The 17829-nt window shown below is 38.3% G+C and overlaps 2 protein-coding genes across 2 annotated transcripts; one reads left to right on the forward strand and one right to left on the reverse strand.

Moving 5' to 3' along the window:
* Positions 1–2589: 2589 nt before the first annotated feature.
* rragcb (Ras-related GTP binding Cb) lies at positions 2590–7693 on the reverse strand. Its single transcript, XM_074687004.1, has 7 exons — positions 7148–7693; positions 6276–6479; positions 5976–6175; positions 5589–5703; positions 5110–5252; positions 4889–5037; positions 2590–3552 (listed from the first exon to the last, which is right to left on the reverse strand). Exons 1-7 carry the CDS (start codon positions 7325–7327, stop codon positions 3419–3421), a joined length of 1125 nt encoding a protein of 374 aa, XP_074543105.1. The 5' UTR covers positions 7328–7693; the 3' UTR covers positions 2590–3418.
* Positions 7694–8952: 1259 nt separating this feature from the next.
* ppt1 (palmitoyl-protein thioesterase 1 (ceroid-lipofuscinosis, neuronal 1, infantile)) lies at positions 8953–17792 on the forward strand. The gene is made up of 10 exons (XM_074686902.1): positions 8953–9039; positions 10104–10226; positions 11174–11283; positions 11836–11963; positions 12248–12318; positions 13988–14090; positions 14188–14278; positions 14385–14483; positions 14567–14638; positions 17389–17792. The coding sequence occupies exons 1-10, from the start codon at positions 8985–8987 to the stop codon at positions 17509–17511; spliced, it is 975 nt and encodes a 324-aa protein (XP_074543003.1). The 5' UTR covers positions 8953–8984; the 3' UTR covers positions 17512–17792.
* The last annotated feature ends 37 nt before the right edge of the window (positions 17793–17829 follow it).

The raw sequence follows: 17829 nt of genomic DNA on the forward strand, positions 1-17829 counted from the left end.
AAAATGGACAATGATGTCCCCCATGACCTACAAAACAAGCAGAGAAGATAGTTACACATGTAAGAGCCCAAATTAGCAACGATATGAGAGGTACTGCTTTGTCCACAAGGGGGCGCCAAACTCAACGCAAACTGAAAGTTCCTTACAGTAGCTTTAAACAATCTATTTGAGCAATAAAGCGTTTATTGACGCTGTATCATACACAAAACCTTTCACTGACAACTTAAAAACTTGGTCTAAAGTTCTTGAGACATTTTTAGTTTGACACAAGAATCCTAAAGCTCCTGTGAGGAGACTGTACCTGGTGGTTCAACAGACGGAAATTTAAACTATTGCTTCTTTATGAACCATGAAAGCCAACAAATTAAAAAAAATTTTTTTGAGGTTGGTTGTTTTTCCTTTGTTTTCTTTTTGCATATCGCTGTGTTGCAGGGAAAGTGTCAGATCTGGTGATAAACTGCTGAATCAGTCGTCCTAAATACAAAGAACTGTTGTGAGTGTCATTACACAAATAAAATCAAAAACAAATGTCTTTATGGTGAGAAAAGACCTCATACTACAACATGACTGTACAAGATATGAATGGCAGTTGGATGTATGTTCCCTTTTTGTCCACAGGGGGTGCCGTAATAGACTAAACCCAGGAGTTCCTCACTGGAGCTTTGAGTAAAATTTTTAAAAATTAACATAACCTTGACTTTTCTGATTTTAAATGTTTTTACATCCTAAAAATGTGTTTTTATGTGATTTAATTGATCATTGATGCTAAATAAGGGTTAAACTTCATTTTCCCCTCACGGCATCATCTCAGTGCACAGTTATCATCCATCACACACTCTTGTGAAATGGATGATGGATGTTAACACTCTGTGTATTGTCCTCACTCCCCAGTTTCGTGTTTGTTCTGAACTCTCTGCGCTCCAGGATCTTTTCTGTGGTCTGGAGTAAACTGTAGGGTCTCACAGAGCCAGATATCATTTTCCCTCTCATTGACCTCTGTTTTCCACAGCGGTGAGCAGGAGGTCTGCAGACGATTAGAGGCTTCAGCTGCGGCTCCGTCCTGCCAACACCCATTAAGTCAGGATGAAAACTACATGAGGACATGACGTGAAGAAGAACTTTGAGCCATGTGTGTGTGAGAACTCTTTTTACTGTTGATGAGATGCTGAGTCTTTGTTAGAAATAAATACAGATGGTTAGGGGCACCAAAGAGACCCACAACTGACAGGCCCCAAAATATTATTGAAAGATTAGTGGTGCTGAGGCAGTGGAGCCTAATATGATATGTTTTCATGGATCCTTATGTCCCTGTCCTTTATTAAATAATTGAGACATGAGTGACTGAGTGCCCTGATGTGTCAAATGCTTTTATGTATATGCTGCCATCTACTGTTGGAACACAGTGGTTGCAGGCATTTCCTGCAAAGAGTTGGAATTTAAAAAAAGTTATGAAGCCAAAAAATTACATTCCCCAAAATAAATATAGATTGTGAGAAACTAAACTGTTCAAAAACACCCTCTAACTTTCTCCATATTTTGTGTGTTTCTTTTTGAGATTTTTTTCAAAAGGTTTTTATATTTTGATGATGAAAAATTTGTTTTTGTTGTTGTTTTTTTTGATTGTTTGTTAAAATTTCCTGATGTATTTGTGAAGTGTTATCTTGTCCGAAACTTAGTCTATGACAGCAGCAAACAGCCCTAAAAGTTCAAACTAGAAAAGTACTGAAAACAATTCAACACAAACAAAAAAGTGAAGTGACGTTTTCATCACCTCTTAATTTTTTTTTTGGTTTGGTCTATTATTTCTTTATAAACAGACGACTTCTGATGCTTTCATGTCATCACATCTTGATTTTTACGAGTCTTTTTACCTAAATTTCACTTTTTTCTTTAGTTAAACCATCCAACAAATTCGAATAATTTTAAAAGCTTACTTTTGAGTCCTTTAAATAATCTTTTAGTCTGTTAAGATATATCTTTTTGTCTCAATCTTAGATTTTTTTGCATCTTTATGACCTTCCTGTTACTCGTTACTACTCGTTAGCTGCTGGAATTTTCAGAGCATCTTGAATAATCTTTCAAGACCAAAATAGTATTGTTTTCTATGACTATGTAAACACCTAAAAAAAGTGGACTCACTTTTTTTATTTTTCTCTTTCTGTTTTTGATTCAAAAAACAGACAAAACATACTTTTTTGATCACATTCATCTTGGGTGCATCATCCTTTAATCCTCTCCATCATCGTCTTTTCTCACAATCATACCACTTTTTCTCTCTGAACTACTGCGAAAAATCATGCCAGATCGTTTTTTTTCCCCCACCAATATTAATATCCGTAAATATCGATTATCGGTCATAACAACAATATTAATATCAGTATCAGCCAAAATTTTCACATCGGTGCATCCCTACTACTAAGTCTGGTTATCTCTGAGGTTTTTGTAAATCATACATAGGTATAAATATTCATTTTAGTCTGTTTCATAAACAGCTAAAAACTCATCACAGGAATATTTATGTAATAAATCTCTAACATGAAACTGTTTACGTGGAATAAATGACCTCATGTCACATTTATGCAACTTGCAAATGTATCCTGACAGCTCTTCATGTGCTGTATATGTTTGCTTAAGATGAAACTAAGCATGACTCAGCAAATATGAAAGATATTTTATTTAAGAATTATGTACAATAGTAATAATAAAAAATCATGATGGTCTGTGAGGAATGACTGGGGTCCCTCTTATGCTGACACTGCAGAGCGAAACGTCTGCAAAGCTGTGGAAAGTGAATTTGGTCAAATCGCTCACAGAAAGTCGACTGTCAAAGAGTGAGAGAGGATATGAGAGTGAAGAGACTCGTTGATATTTGAGTCAAGTCTCTGGTTGTGTGTGTAACAGATGCAGTGCTTGTTTGTGCTTTTTTCATACAGCGGGGTAAATCTACTTACAGGAGTCCCTCCTTTAGGGTAAAAGAGCAGGATGATGGATTAAATGTGTGAAGTGAAGCTCACAGAGATATGGCTCCAGCTTGAGTCGACAGAGCTTTCACACTTTGTTCAGTTCGATCTCAAGGAAGCCGGGTTAAAGGTCTGTAATGTGTAGAGTTTACAGAAAAACTGGCCAAGAAGGTAAACACAGCTCACGGAATTAATCGATATTGAAAGCAGGTAGTTTTTTGGCTTATATCACCCACACTGATATAAATCTGATAAACTTAACTGTACCTTTCATCCTCTACTCACTCCTGGATCAGATTTACTCCAGTGTCCTCAGGTACAGTTTCATCATTCAGGCTCCGGCTGGAGCTCAGCTTCTCTAACATTCAGTTGCACAAAGTAAGGCATCGTAAGTTTGTCGGGATACTTATGTGCCAACAAACTATTTCTAAACTGTGTCTTTTCCTTGTCCAAGTTCTTTAAATAGCACTTCCATTCACAGCAGCGTACTTCATGTTGTTGCGGGATGAGCTGACACACGGCGTTGAGTTGCCAACTTCAAAGACCTCGTGGATGGCTTTTCGGAAACAATGGAAATTGTACTCGATCAGACCTGTGGAAGAAAAAAAAGGTGTTTAGCATAAAGGATTAAAAAAGTGAAGGATATCAAAATCTCTGAATGAGATGAGATATTAAGCGGTTTGGCTATTTGTAGGGATGCACGATATATCGGTATCAATCGATGGGTAAAAGTGGGCCGATATTTACTCATTAGCTGCCGGCCATTTTCAGAGCATCTTGAACGATCTTTCAAAACCCAACTTCAAGGAGTGATCTCTCTTCTTTTATGTCTTTCTTTCAGTTTTTTGATCCAAAAAACAGACAAAACCTACTTTTTTGATCATGTTCACCTCAGGCACTCCATTCTTTGATTCTCTCCATGGTGTCTTTTTGCATGATTGCTCCACTCCTTCTCTCTGAACTACCACGAAACATCATCTCAAATGTTTTTTTTTTTACCAATAGTGAAATCAGTGAATATCAGTTATCGACCATGACAGCAACATTAATATCGGATATCAGTATCGGCCAAAATTTTCATATCGGTGCATCTCTAGCGGTTTGTGATGGTTTTATAAAGATTACTGACATCAGTGGCCACCAGTGGCGATTGCCTTAAGACTGCAAGGGAAGCTCAGCTTCCCCTAAAAAATGTCCCCAAAAAGTGGTGATATGTTCTGCTGTGTGAACATTTCATTGACAAAATCTGCGCTAGAATTCCTTCATCTTTTGTTCAGAATCAGCTACCTGTCACAGATAACTGGCTCCACCTCCTTCTCATTCATCCCCGCAGCGTATCAGCGCTTTAACACAGTCGGACGCTGGGCGTCTTCTGACTTTGGGGAAGCGTAGAGTGGGTTGTTCCATTGTGGAAACTGGACGGTCATTGGATAAATGCTGGGCTTTGTCCCGCCCATCGGCCGCTCAGCGTCGCTGGCCTGGATGCTCGGCTTCTGCATGATGATTGGATGATCTGTCTGAGGCCGAATCTCTTTTTGATTGACAGTGAAATGAGCCAGTCAGCGATCTTGAGCATCTTCTGAGTTCTACATTCAGTTGTTCTGGACTGATCCGGAGGCTTTATCGATCCCCAGCGAGTTTACTTTTCTTAAAAACGACGAGCGTTGTGTTTAAAGATTCTCTCTCTTTTCACCAATAAGCAGCTACAGCTACAGCTGTGGAGCTTCTCCCCCTGTCACTCACACTTACAGCCTGTCGTAGTCGCACGTAGCAGCTCCAGCTGTTAGCAAGCTGACACGGAGGGTAGAATTTACGTTTAAATAAATAAACAAATTTATGATGTAGGCCGGAAAAAAATGAGCTTCCCCTCCTTGACTGACCAGCAGCCACCACTGGTGGCCACACAGTGTGACCAAAGCATAGCTCACCTTTCCTCTCGAAGCTCTCCTCTCTAAGGATGCAGACCAGGGCAAGGAACTTGGTCACCTCTTTCAGGTAGAGCACTGTCGTGTTGTTGAGTTTGATGATGGCCAAAGACTCTTTATCGTAGGCACAACCGCTACCATCCTCCATCAGCCTGCAGAGAGAGGAGTCTTAAAAACAGCTCAACACTGATCGGGACACTTTAAGTGTTAGTATTAACTCTCACCCATAAATACAGGAGACATCGATGACTACGTCGATCATGTCACAGCAGATTTCATAGGACTGCATGTCCACGGGGGAGCTGTCTGTGGCGATGTAGATCTTGCTGACAACGTCAAACAGGAAAGCTTTCTCTATCCCAGAATGCTGCAAAACATGACGGATGATACTTAGACCTTGTAGTCCTGTCTTTACGAATGTTAAATAAATAGGGCTCACATTAGACTGTTTCCAGACTATTTTGTAGTTGGTTGTTTGGAATTTAAATTTCTGTTTAATGTGATTTTCCCAAGCAAATATGTGTCTACCACAAACTTGATAATGTCATTTTAATCTATCTTTGTCGTGAAGTAAAGTAATATTAATCTAATAACTATAATTCACATCAAAATGTGGTTATAAAGACTCAATGAGGCTGGACTCTTTCTATGACCCTGCAGGTAGACAGCTATTTAACAAAGCAGTAAAAATAAAACAACTCACAGAAATGAAAATGTTCAGAAGGTTCTCCAGGGTCGGTAACTGAGGAATGAGCTTCTGTACGACTTTACTAAAGGCTTCAAATATGGAGTGATCGTAGATACTGGTGAGGTAGAAGCTGAGGACAGACAAAGAAGGAGAGGATGGATTATAGGCCATAAACGTAGAAAATTTGCCATAACATGAAAAAAACTTTAACATACTGGGTATACCTGCAGAAAACTGTGTTTTTAGGTGAGATAATGGCATTCAGGTAACAGTCAGCTCAAGTTATATGTGTTAGGAACAGTTAAATCTGGTTTTAGAGTAATCTGTGACTAAATCTTTTTCTCAGTAACTCAGAGAACTTGCGGCGACCTGACTCGACCTGTACAGACATGTCAGACTCACCTGAGGTGAAGCTTCTCCAGCGCAGCATCAGCCAAATCATCATTGGCCCTCTGGTGAATGTCTCTTTGTGTTTCTATTTTATGATCATCTGACAGACCGTCCACTTTGTGTATGAACACCTCAAAGTTGATGTCTGGATTCACTTTGTAGGCTCTGGTGACAGTGAGGTGTAGCCGCCCGAGAGCTTCAACGTAGTCATCCTGAAGGTGAAGACAGAGAATGAGCGCAAACAAAGAAAAGTTTGTTAAGCATCTTATTTTCTAAAAATCTGAACTTTACTTTAGACGGAAGTTATCCCACCTGAGCATCGATGACAAAAATGAGAGCACCGGTTCCCTTGAAGATCATCTCACTGTCAAACGTCGGGTCGAAGAAATCCACCTGACCAGGAAAATCCCAGATCTGGAAGTTGACAAAGGAGCTGCTGGAGATGTCGTCTTTGTAGATTTTGTTGGTGCTCTCGAGGAACAGAGTTTCATTGGGTGACATCTTGTGGAAAACAACCTTGAAGCAACATAGAAAGAGTGTTATTGTTTTAATCTTCTGCTCTTTCACAGACCACATTCTGCTACAATGGATTTCGGATCTTTTAACTTCAAACTTTTTTCCCAAGATATAATTAATATAAATATACTTCTGTGTTTTGTTTTGTTTTTGTTTTTTAATGTACAGACATAGCGACAGAAATTTCTGGCTTAAAAACATACTGAACTCAAGATTTAAGGGTTTTAAAGATTACATTTTTGATTGCTTTTAGAGGACACTGGTTTTGAAAAATCATCTAAAGTAGGTAAATTATTGTTAATATCAAAACATAATAATTTTCAGAAAAGGTTTACAAGCGTTTTGGGGGTCATTCTGGTCGCTGCAGTTTTAGATATTTTAAGCATCCTGATAGAATAAAGTTAATTTTAACCAACACATTTAATAATTGATAATTTTACATTTAAGGAAAACTAAACTAATCACTTCAAAATCAAACAAGTGTCGATCAGTTTTTTGGGTTGAATAGAACCGACACAATCTGAACATAATAACTTTCATAAAAGTGGGATTAATTTCAGGATTTAAGAATTAGCCTCTACTAGGTGCTGCTAACACACTGTGACAGCTTTGTGTTCACTTGTTTCCCTGTCTCGTGACTGAGCAGGTGTGTGTTTGAAGTGATTTACCTTCTGGATCGAGGACTTTCCACTCCGCCTCAGTCCCATCAGCAGGATCCTGGGTTTGTCAGCTGATGAGGAGATCTCCTCCATGTCTGGCACATCCACCCCATAGCCAAAACTTTTGGGGAAAGACCCCACAACACCGTAGCTCCCCGTTAATGTAGGATCGTCATACTGGATAGACATCCTGTATCACTCGTTCTCCTTTTTTTACGCTCTCCTAAAAAGCCAGTCGGTGCATTAACTCTTCAGATTACAGGATTTATAATCCGAACAGGAATGTTGTTGTCGATGAGTTTCGCAACGAGCTAGCATGGCAGGCTAATGAGCTAGCAGCTGGAGATTGGTGGTTATATCTTAAAATGCTGAGTCACTTCCTGGCGATAAACAAGCGGTTCAATAAATGATATAAAGAGATTAGATAGACGTGATGTCTGCACATAAATCACTCAGAGAGGAAAACGGGAGAAGATTTAATAATAAAAAAAAAAGCCTTGTCACAAGTTAGACGGGCTACAAACCCCGCCCCTTTGTTCTAATTGGCTGTTTGCTCCAAACATAGTCATGTGACGAACAGTCCAATGGAGATGGGGATATTGGCTCTTGAAGAGAGTCGATTCTTTTGGCTCATCTCACTGAAAAGAGTTGGCTCTTTTGGCTCGTCTCACTAAAAAGAGTAGGATCCCTTGACTTCTTAGTGGTTGCCTCAGATTTTTCAGTATCAGAATCAGCTTCCCAACTTATCTCAACTACATGCTCTCCCAGCCAGAGTATTCATTGCATAGTTTAATTTATCATAAAATAATGTAAAGTTGTGAGAAAACTAAATGACCAATATGAACAACATACAGTGTGTCAAGTGTTTGCTATCTATAGTTTTGTTTGTATACTCAACATATTAAGTATGGACAAGAATACTATAAATAATAAAATTAAAAGGTACATCTACAACACACATCCTAACAAGGTGATAATAGTTAACTAAAACGAAACTAAAAATGAAAACTAAAATTTCAAATACATTGTGGTTAACTCTAACTAATAAAAACTAAAAAAGAAAACAAAAACAATATGTAAACTAAAACTGTTTCCTGTGTTCACAAAACTAACTGAAACTAACTAAAATTATGGAGAAAATGTCCATAGTTTTTGTTTCTGACAATGTAAATAGCCATTAGGATTTAAATTAATCTGGCACTTTTCCCAACCAATTTCACGACAGTTTTCGGCAGTTGTCAGTGCCGTACAGCACCATCATAGTGACGTGCTGGGACGTGCTTGTTTACTGCACTGACTGGCTGTTAATAAGGCACCTGGTTAATAAGGTATGAAAAACTAAAACTAAACTGAAACTAAACTGAAACTAAACTAAACCTAAGCCTTGTTGCAAAAATCAAAACTAAATAAAAACTAGAATGCCCGCTCTAAAACTAATTAAAACTAAACTGTAATGGGAAAAAAAAAATCAAAACTAACTAAAACTAAACTATAATGACAAATCCAAAACTATTATAACCTTGCATCTAAATAAGCCTGAAAGTTCTAATCTCTAATTGCCATTTATCAACTTTAATTATTTTGATTAAGAAAGAGAGAAAAGCAGCATCCAGGGAACTGTTTAGGTAATCTTTGGTGATAGCCAATGAGAAAAACAAGGTGCCTCAGCATCTTCTTTCTCCTGTTATTATCTACACTGATTTGGAAAAAAATCACTCAGTTTCTTCTCTACTTGGATACAGATGACACCAAACATCTTGACCAATCATGTGTGGCTTGAGCAGAAAAAATCTTCACAGATCCCGTCGGTCACTTCAAAGAGTCGGCTCCAAGAGCCGGATCGTTCATGAGTGAGACGTCAATACAGTCCAACAAACACAAGCAGGAAGAACACAGAAACGGTGAGTAATGTTTATGCAAACTCACGATATTTGGGTCAATAATTAGATTCCTTGACTGAACCCGTTGGACTTTTATGAAATGATTCAATAATTTTTAAGCTCTTTGCAGAATAAATGCTCTACATCTTGTACAAAAGTGTGCGTAGTCTGTGATTTAGTGATTCAAACTTCCTCAATCATTTGGTTAGCTCGGTCAGGCTAACTTCTCTAGGATTTCCTGGAAGTCTTAAAGCATTACTTATTGCCCAATGTGTTGCTTTCTTGTTGCTTTTTTGCCATTAACTCCCAAACAGCCTCTGCCTGGGCTGAATTAGTCGAAAACGTTGAACAACACCCCAAATATAACCGTTATATTACGTAAATTGAATTTAAGAGAGTAACATTTATCTAAGCAGTTAAATAAATGTACAGAAAATAGTCTGTTACTCAAATTTTTTATTAGAAAGCTAAGGGATTGAGTTCATCTGTTAGGGATCTTTTTATTTGCTCCAGTCTTATACTGAAGTCTTCATGAAATAGTACAGAATCAGTCAATCTTTATTTATATAGTGCCAAATAACAACAAACACTATCTCAAGACTTTTTCCAAAAGCCATAACAGCTAAAGTCTGGCAGGTCCACAGCAGCAGGCCCTCTGCAGTAACAAGCTTTCATTACAATGTAGGGTTTATAACTTTAATGGATTATAAAGTTAGACTGGCAGATGGGGGAGAGGTAATGAGGAGCTTTGTGTGTCTGTCTAAGCCTATAGCAGCGTAACTAAGACCTGGTCTAAGCCTGAGCCAGCTCTAACTGAAGTTTTTATCAGAAAAGAAAGATTTAAGCCTGCTCTTATAAGTAGAGACCATGCCTGCCTCCTGGATTCTGAGTCTGAGCCTGATAACTGAAGGCTTGACCTCCCATACTACTTTTAGAGACCGGAGTACAACAAGCAGGCCTAGATGCTAGTAGCACAGTGATCCTAAAGGATAATATTGCACAGTGAAGATGGTTTATTACCATGTAGAGCTTTAAATCAAGGTAATTGTATTGCAGAATTTGACCCTCCTATGTTTTGGTTTCAGGGTCCAGGATGTCATCAGCCCTCCTGTGTTTCCTTCTGGCTGCTTCAGTGCTGGTGGTTACTGGCAGCCCAGTTCATGTGTCCAGTAATGGGACCATACCACTGGTGCTGTGGCATGGCATGGGTGAGAAACTTTAAAGGTCCCATATTATGCTCCTTTTCTGCAGTGTAGTATGGATCATTGATGTCTTCATGAAATGGTAGTAACATGTTTTGGTCCAAAAAGCCAATAAATCAAGCACAGCAGCATTGTTTCCAGGCTCTCATAGCCCCTCTGTTCAGAATGCTCTGATTTAGTGGGCGTGACCTTCATATGTAAATGAGCCACCGCTGATACCGCCCCGCTCTTCCGTGTCACTGAGAGCGGCGCCACAAGCTCCGAGTACACAATGTTTAGAAAACAGCGAAGCATGTTTACTATAACATTACAGGCTAAAACAACAGGCTAACTGCAGCTAAAGTTAGCATCCTGAAGCTAACACAGAAACAGGGGGGACACTGAGGAAAAGCTCTTACATCTGCTCCACAGCACACAGCATTTAAAATACTCACATTTCCAGGGTCCCAGGTTTGTTGGCGGATGGTTGGTAATGTGCCTGGATTCAGGACCAGTCTATTCACTAGCCCCCTGTTGTACTGACCAAAGTTGGAAAAGCAGTCAGCCGTGAAGTGACTGGCACACACATGCACAGTTTTACAGAGTGTAGCTGGAACATTTCCTTGATAAATGAACTCTAGCCACTTAGTGTTGTCTTCTTCTGAGATGGGAAGCTTGTGCGTGGAACTTTGTGGTTGTTTACAGCCAAAAAACAGAGCAGTGATGGCTCTTCAACTTTTGTCATTGAATATCACATTTTGTGGGCTGGGAGGAAATCCAAAGACCCCAAAATTTCACTAAAAGACTTAATAAAGTGATTTTTGCATAATATGGGACATTTTTACACTGAAATTAAATCAGTTAGAGTATAAAAGTGGCACCTTAATAACCATGTGGTGTCTCACTGATGTTATATGGGCTGACATTGTGAAGGGAGTCATAATTAAGTTTAAATGAATTAATGTTTCCTTCAGGCGACAGCTGCTGCAACCCGCTAAGCATGGGGGCCATAAAGAAGATGATTGAGCAGGAGATCCATGGCATCTATGTGCTCTCTCTGATGATTGGAGGGAATGTCATTGAGGTACTGTCATACTTTAAAAAAATAACTCCTTTATTAGAAATAATCATAGCCTCTTCTGATCCACCTTTTGAAGCTTTTTAAACGATTATGTGAGCTTTTATTACAAACAAAAAGCAGAAAAACTAACCAGTAAAAAGGTATGTAAATACCAATAAGTTTGAATTACATCCATGAGTAGTTGCGATGCAGGTTGAGACCATGGACGACAGAGTGAAGTCAGAATTACGTGTCAAACAGAAAGTCTGCACCAACACCACAAAGTGCCAGTGATGTGGTTTGCAGCAGCCCCTTTGATTGATACATCCACATGACTTGTAAGGATTCCTATTCTGTGACATTTGCAGTCCTAGTAGCCGAGGTTACATCAGAAAAATGGCTCCTTTACGACTCCACTATGTCATTTCTCAGCGGTAATATTCATAACAAGCCGCCGTGGACTCTGCTGCTTTCTGCTTTGATGTGTCGTAACACCGTGACGCCGCGCCGTGCTCGTTTTCTTCTCCTTAACCTTGCCCGTCACGCTCTGAACTTTTCATGTCTCTCCCCTCTCAGGACACAGAAAATGGGTTTTTCATGGACGTGAATGAGCAGGTGTCTATGGTGTGCAGCCAGCTGGCCCTGAACCCGGAGTTGAAGGGAGGATATAACGCTATGGGCTTCTCCCAGGGGGCTCAGTTTCTGTAGGTGGACACTGTTCTGGACACTGTACGCTTTTGTCACAAGAATGTAAAAGAAATTGGAGAAATTCTGTGTTTGTATAGTTTCTTTTCTTGCCTGATTCTCTTGCATAGTGAACCAAATAATCAGAAAATGGAATATCTTTTCTGTTTGAGAGAGAGGGGATGGTAATGTTGGAGTCCTGAACTTGCAGCTTCTGTCTGAGCATGTTTTCTGTTCAAAGTCATTCTCCTCCCGACGAGAATGAGGAAGCTGGCTTTGATTCTTTTGGTTCCTCTCTTCACAGACGAGCTGTGGCTCAGCGCTGTCCCTTTCCACCAATGAAAAACCTCATCTCTGTCGGGGGCCAGCATCAAGGTAACGCTATGGAAAATATCCCAGAACACCGGTCTGTCTCACTTCCTTTTGCAGGGACTGTTTATTAGTTTGAATTGACAAAACAAAAAGACACTGACTGTGAAAGAAGCAAGTTTCAGTAAAGCTGGAGCTGATTTCTAACGTTAAACTTACCAACATACATTTTTTGTTTTTATATTGAGTTAGAAATGGCTTCATTTTAGACTTTGTTTTGATACCCCATCTTCAAACTATGGCTGTAATTTATCGAGTACTGTAGAAATTGTACATTTTTAAGGTTGACATCCTCCCTGGAGACATAAAAAGATTTGCTTTGGAGCACTAGAGTAAGTGTTTTTGTCTTATTTTAAGTAAAAATGGTCTTAGTACACTTGATATGAGCCACATTCAACTTATCAGTCCAGAAAAATGTCTTGTTTCAAGTTATTTAAAGGAAAAATTGAGGTCTGAATTGCTTGTAACACGTAAAAAAAAACATCTGCCAATGGAATAAGAAAAACTTGCTTGAACTAGAATAATGTCTTAATACAAGCTACTTTTCTCTTGTTCCATTGGCAGATTTGTTTTTACTTGTTACAAGCAATTCAGACCTCTTTTTTGTTTTTAAACAGCTTTAAACAAGACATTTTTCTTCACTTGTCAGTTGAATGTGGCTCATATTAAGTCTAAAAAGACATTTTTTACTGAAAATAAGACAAAAACACTTGAAAGATTTCAGTTTTTTGCAGTGTAAACATATTGGAGATAGACCGATATGGATTTTTTGGGGCCGGTACTGATACCGATTATTAGTAGGCAAGAAGGCCAATAACCAATATTTGAAGCCGATATTCGTTTGCAGTCAGAGTGAAAATATTGGTGTAAAAAATGTTGAACGATTCAAACTCCAACACTTAACTGCATTTAATACCTTCAGGCATATGTTTATTAAACAGTTCCCAGGCTAAGCAGCATATTTTACGAAGTTCAATGAAACTTAAAAAAAAAAAAAATAGCTAAAGTTTTCTACAGTAAATAAAGTTTTCCAAAATTTCTATGTAACTGCAAAAAAACTGGACAGAATGTAATGTAACAGGCATGTAATGCAGTAGAATTAGTTTTCTGTTTGGTTTAACATGACTGATTTTAAATGACCATCTAGGGCTTCCATAATAATCGGCCCAGCCGGTAATCGGTCTATCCCTAAAACATATCCACAAATACGTGGACTGATCCGCAAATGTGTGAGTCCATTCACAAATGTGTAAACAGATTTGTAAATGTGTAAAATATTTACGAATGCGTGCACAAATCCACAAATGCACATGAAAAAGATTCACAAATGTGAAAAAAAGGTTTGTCATTTGTGAACTTTGCTGCATTTGTGGATTTTTTAGACTCCCCTGATGTGCTTAGATCCACAAATGCATTTTTTTCCATCAGGGAGACTCTGTAGCCAATCAGAAGTCTCCCTCCTTTTTTAGCCAATCACAGCCGTGATCACTGTTTAGATTATCGATAATAAGAAAATCTTGTTTGTAAATTTAACTTAAGCAAATTTCCACGACTCTCCTCAGTGTCTTTGGATTCGTAACATTTTAGATCTTTAATTATGTAGCTCCTTAATCAAATTTTAAGCTCTGAAAGATTTTGGCACAACATACAAATTTCCTCTGTTTTTAATCCTCAGGTGTGTATGGGCTGCCAAGGTGTCCTGGAGAAAGCTCCCACATCTGCGACATGATCCGCAAAGCCCTGAACAACGGGGCGTACACAGACCTGGTTCAGAAACAGTGAGATGTTTTTGATTAACTGTTTGCAACACTGATTGCACTGGACTCGTTTATTTTCCTGAAACACTGACTCAATGTTCCTGTCTGTGTCGATCAGTCTGGTTCAGGCACAGTACTGGCACGACCCCCTAAATGACGACCTGTATAAGAAGCACAGCCTGTTTCTGGCCGACATCAACCAGGAGAGGGTGAGTCAGAAAGCAGAATATAAATGTCTGCATATTAATGTATAGCCTGAGTCATATCAGCCATAATCAGCTCTGTTTTCTTTTAACTGTTATTGTTTTATTGAAGGCTGTGAATGAGACTTATAAGAAGAATCTTCAGCAGCTGGAGAAGTTCATCCTGGTCAAGTTCCTGCAGGACACCGTGGTGGATCCTGTTGATACTGAGGTAAAGTGCTAAGACTCTCTTCATTTTGTAAATATTGTTAAGCTGCTTCTGTATAATTTTTAGTTTATCTGTTTCCTCTGTAGTGGTTCGGCTTCCTGAAGACGGGTCAGGCCAAAGAGACGGAAACTCTGCAGGAGAGCGTTCTGTACAAAGAGGTTAGTGTGTTTGTCATTTACAGAGAAAAACAGCTGATGGTGTGAAGACTGTCTAGAATCAGAAACAAATTAATCATCAAACATTTCACATTTTTATAAACCAAAATCTTTCTGTTCATAACCTCACTTTAATACCTTATGAAATGGTAAGCTCTTTAGGTGGCAGTGTTTTTCCAGTCACATATGAATCATGTCACTGCACAGCGAAATCAAGTGTCAGAGAAACTGAGGTTATTAGAACAAAAAAATGATGATTATTCAGGGTCAAATTTAATATTTCTTTAAGTTTTTTGATTGGGCAGGAGAGAGGACAGTGGACAGAGTACGAAACAAGTTGAGAGTGGGTAGTGACACACTGGAAAAAGGCCACCTGCACAAGGCCAAACCTCATAGACTGTAACCTAGACCGCTAGACCATCTGTGCTCCAAATGTCATATTTCTTTATGAACTACAGCATTGAGTTCACGCCTCACCAGCGTCAGTTTCACTTTCTATTTCTGTCACTTCTATTTATAAGTCAATGGCCTGCAAACCTTTTGAAATAAAACTTTCTAGTGAGAAAGATTTAAAAAGAAAAATACCATAGAGCCACATTGTGTAGCTTGTACTTGTGAATTGGTTAACCAGTAAAAAGGTTCCTGGTTCGATCCCTTTGCTGGCCAGGTGTCTGTATGTTAGAGGTTGGTAAAAATATTGATGAATTAATGCATCACAATATTTTCTCGCCCAATTCAGTGGCTCATATTAAGTCTAAAGATTTCAGTTTTTTTCCGTGTAAATGTATCCACAAATCCACGAATCTAAAATGTGTGAGTTGATCCACAAATGTGTTAACAGATTTGCAAATGTGTAAAATATTTACGAATGTGTGCACAAATCCACAAAAGCACATGAGAGGATTTAAAAATGTAAAAAAAAAAAAAGTCGTCATTTGCGAATCGATGCATCACAATATTTCCTTGCCCAATTCAGTATCAGTGTACCTCCTGGCAAGTGGGGGGTGTGGCTTTGCGTGTTATTTGCGTTGTATGGACGAGGGCCACATGTAAGCAGCAGCAGCTTAAAACCTGCTCCTTCAGCTTCAAAGTCTTAAAACATTTGGGTTGTTTTATTGCTCCAAAATGTGAGGTGACACACCAAATATGTTCACGTGGGCATGAAAATTGAAGCATTTAAAACAATTTGGAATCTAATCAATATCAAATTGAATCATGAGGTTCTTAGCAATAGCCCCCCCTACTGTATGTGTGGAGTTTGCATGTTCAGATTCTGCCCGGCTCTCACTGTCCGGGTGTCTAAATATGAAATATAAAGTCATCTGTATAAATGTGTAACTTGATTATAACACACTGACTGGTTAAAACTCTGTTACATTTTAACTAGTACAAGAGTTGCTGCAACTCTGTCATAGTTTAAAATATTTAAAACATACAAACACAGTGTTTAACTGGAATGAGTGTGGACCCATAAAGACAACTTTAAAGTGTTAAGTTTGTGCACTTTTCTGAGAGCATTACCCAAAGTTCCTCAGTAATATGTTCTCCTAAAGTACTTTAGTAGGGTTTAAAGAGATCAAATGTAGAGCAATGATCTGGTTATAGATATGTGAAGTCTGAATCAGTAGGTTGATCAGGAAATCAAGAAAATCTATTTTTGACAAAACTACTTGAAAATATCTAAAGAAATGTTTGGGTAGGGAGAATTTTTCAGAAAACTGTTGAAAAGATGCAAATGTGTTTTCAACAAGGTTATAATAGTCAACTAAAACGAATCCAAAAATGAAAACTAAAATTTAAAATACATTGCAGTTAACTCAAACTAATATAAACTAGAAAAGAAAAAAAAAAGATAAGTAAACTAAAACTGTATCTTGTGTTCGCAAAACTAACTGAAACTGACCAAAATAATAGACAAAATGTCTTTCGTTATTGTTTCTGACAATATTAACAGCCTTGAGGATTTAAATTAATCCGACACATTTTCCCAACCAATTTTACAACAGTTTTCGGCAGTTGTCAGTGCCGTATGGCACCATCATAGGGACGAACTCGGCGCTTGTTTACTGCACTGACTGCCTGTGCGCTGTGCTGCGACGAAACAGTGAAGCAATGAAATAGAGCATCTGTAATAGTTTATTTGCATGTGAGTCTGACTTTAATTGTATTTTAATCTGCCTTTATTGCTTAAAGCTCATATTTTATTGTTTTATATAATTTATGTTAATATTTTTTATATTAAATTTAATTAATTAAGGCAGCAGCCAACAGTTCAGTATCAGCATTGACTGAGCAGTGAGCACTATGTTGGACTGGAAAATTAACAGTATTACAAAATATTTACTCTGACTTTTTTGAATCCTGCACCTGGTTAATAAAGTATGAAAAAAACGAAACTAAACTGAAACTTAACTAAAACTAAGCCTTGTTGCAAAAATCAAAACTAAATAAAAACTAGAATACCTACTCTAAAACTAATTAAAACTAAACTGTCAAAGAAAAAAAATGTCAAAACTAACTAAAACTAAACTATAATGACAAATCCAAAACTATTATAACCTTGGTTATTAATGAATAAGTCTTTAAAAGTTCTGATACTTAGATGAGACCAGATACTGAATGCACCATCAGTATTGCCTGCAGCTGCTTTTTAGTCACCATGTTTGTAGTTTTACTTTCCTCATTCTTGAACATTTAAAAGTCAGTTTGTAGTTCAGTATGACTCTTCAAACCTGTCTCTCCTTTATTTCCAGGACCGTCTGGGTCTGGCAGCGATGGACAAAGCAGGAAAACTGGTCTTCCTGGCGACTGAGGGAGACCACCTGCAGTTCACCAGAGAGTGGTTCACCGCCAACCTGCTTCCTTATCTACGCTAAAACAGAAATCCTTGTAAAATTCAACTTTAACATCTGTGACTTTTAATTTTGCTCTGGACTGAGTTAACAGCAGCTTCATGAGAGAAGCAGGGAAGCACTGTAAGCACATGATCCATTCCTTTTGCACTAATCACCTGTCGCACGTTGATACTGTTTCTGTAGACTGCTGTTGTCTCGATTAACACTCCTCTGCCACATGCTCTGACGAAGGATTGAGGCGTGTTTCAGAAAGTTGAATCCTTGCACTGTATTTGTTCATGTTTTAAGTTTTATCCAATAAAGACAAACCCAAACAAAGATGTTTTATTGCAACATTTT

Source organism: Halichoeres trimaculatus, unplaced genomic scaffold (assembly GCF_033239565.1).
Source record: "Halichoeres trimaculatus isolate MK-OKI-2021-1 unplaced genomic scaffold, fHalTri1.1 fHalTri1_scaffold_14, whole genome shotgun sequence".
NCBI lineage: Eukaryota > Metazoa > Chordata > Actinopteri > Labriformes > Labridae > Halichoeres > Halichoeres trimaculatus.

Coding starts and splice junctions, on each gene's coding strand:
- rragcb (XM_074687004.1), bottom strand. CDS start 7,327: ATGTCTATCCAGTATGACGATCCTACATTAACGGGGAGCTACGGTGTT. Junction 5,253..5,588: donor TTCTGAACATTTTCATTTCT/GTGAGTTGTTTT, acceptor CATGTTTTGCAG/CATTCTGGGATAGAGAAAGC. Junction 3,553..4,888: donor GGAGAGCTTCGAGAGGAAAG/GTGAGCTATGCT, acceptor TTTCTTCCACAG/GTCTGATCGAGTACAATTTC.
- ppt1 (XM_074686902.1), top strand. CDS start 8,985: ATGAGTGAGACGTCAATACAGTCCAACAAACACAAGCAGGAAGAACAC. Junction 11,964..12,247: donor TCCCAGGGGGCTCAGTTTCT/GTAGGTGGACAC, acceptor CTCTCTTCACAG/ACGAGCTGTGGCTCAGCGCT. Junction 12,319..13,987: donor TGTCGGGGGCCAGCATCAAG/GTAACGCTATGG, acceptor TTTAATCCTCAG/GTGTGTATGGGCTGCCAAGG.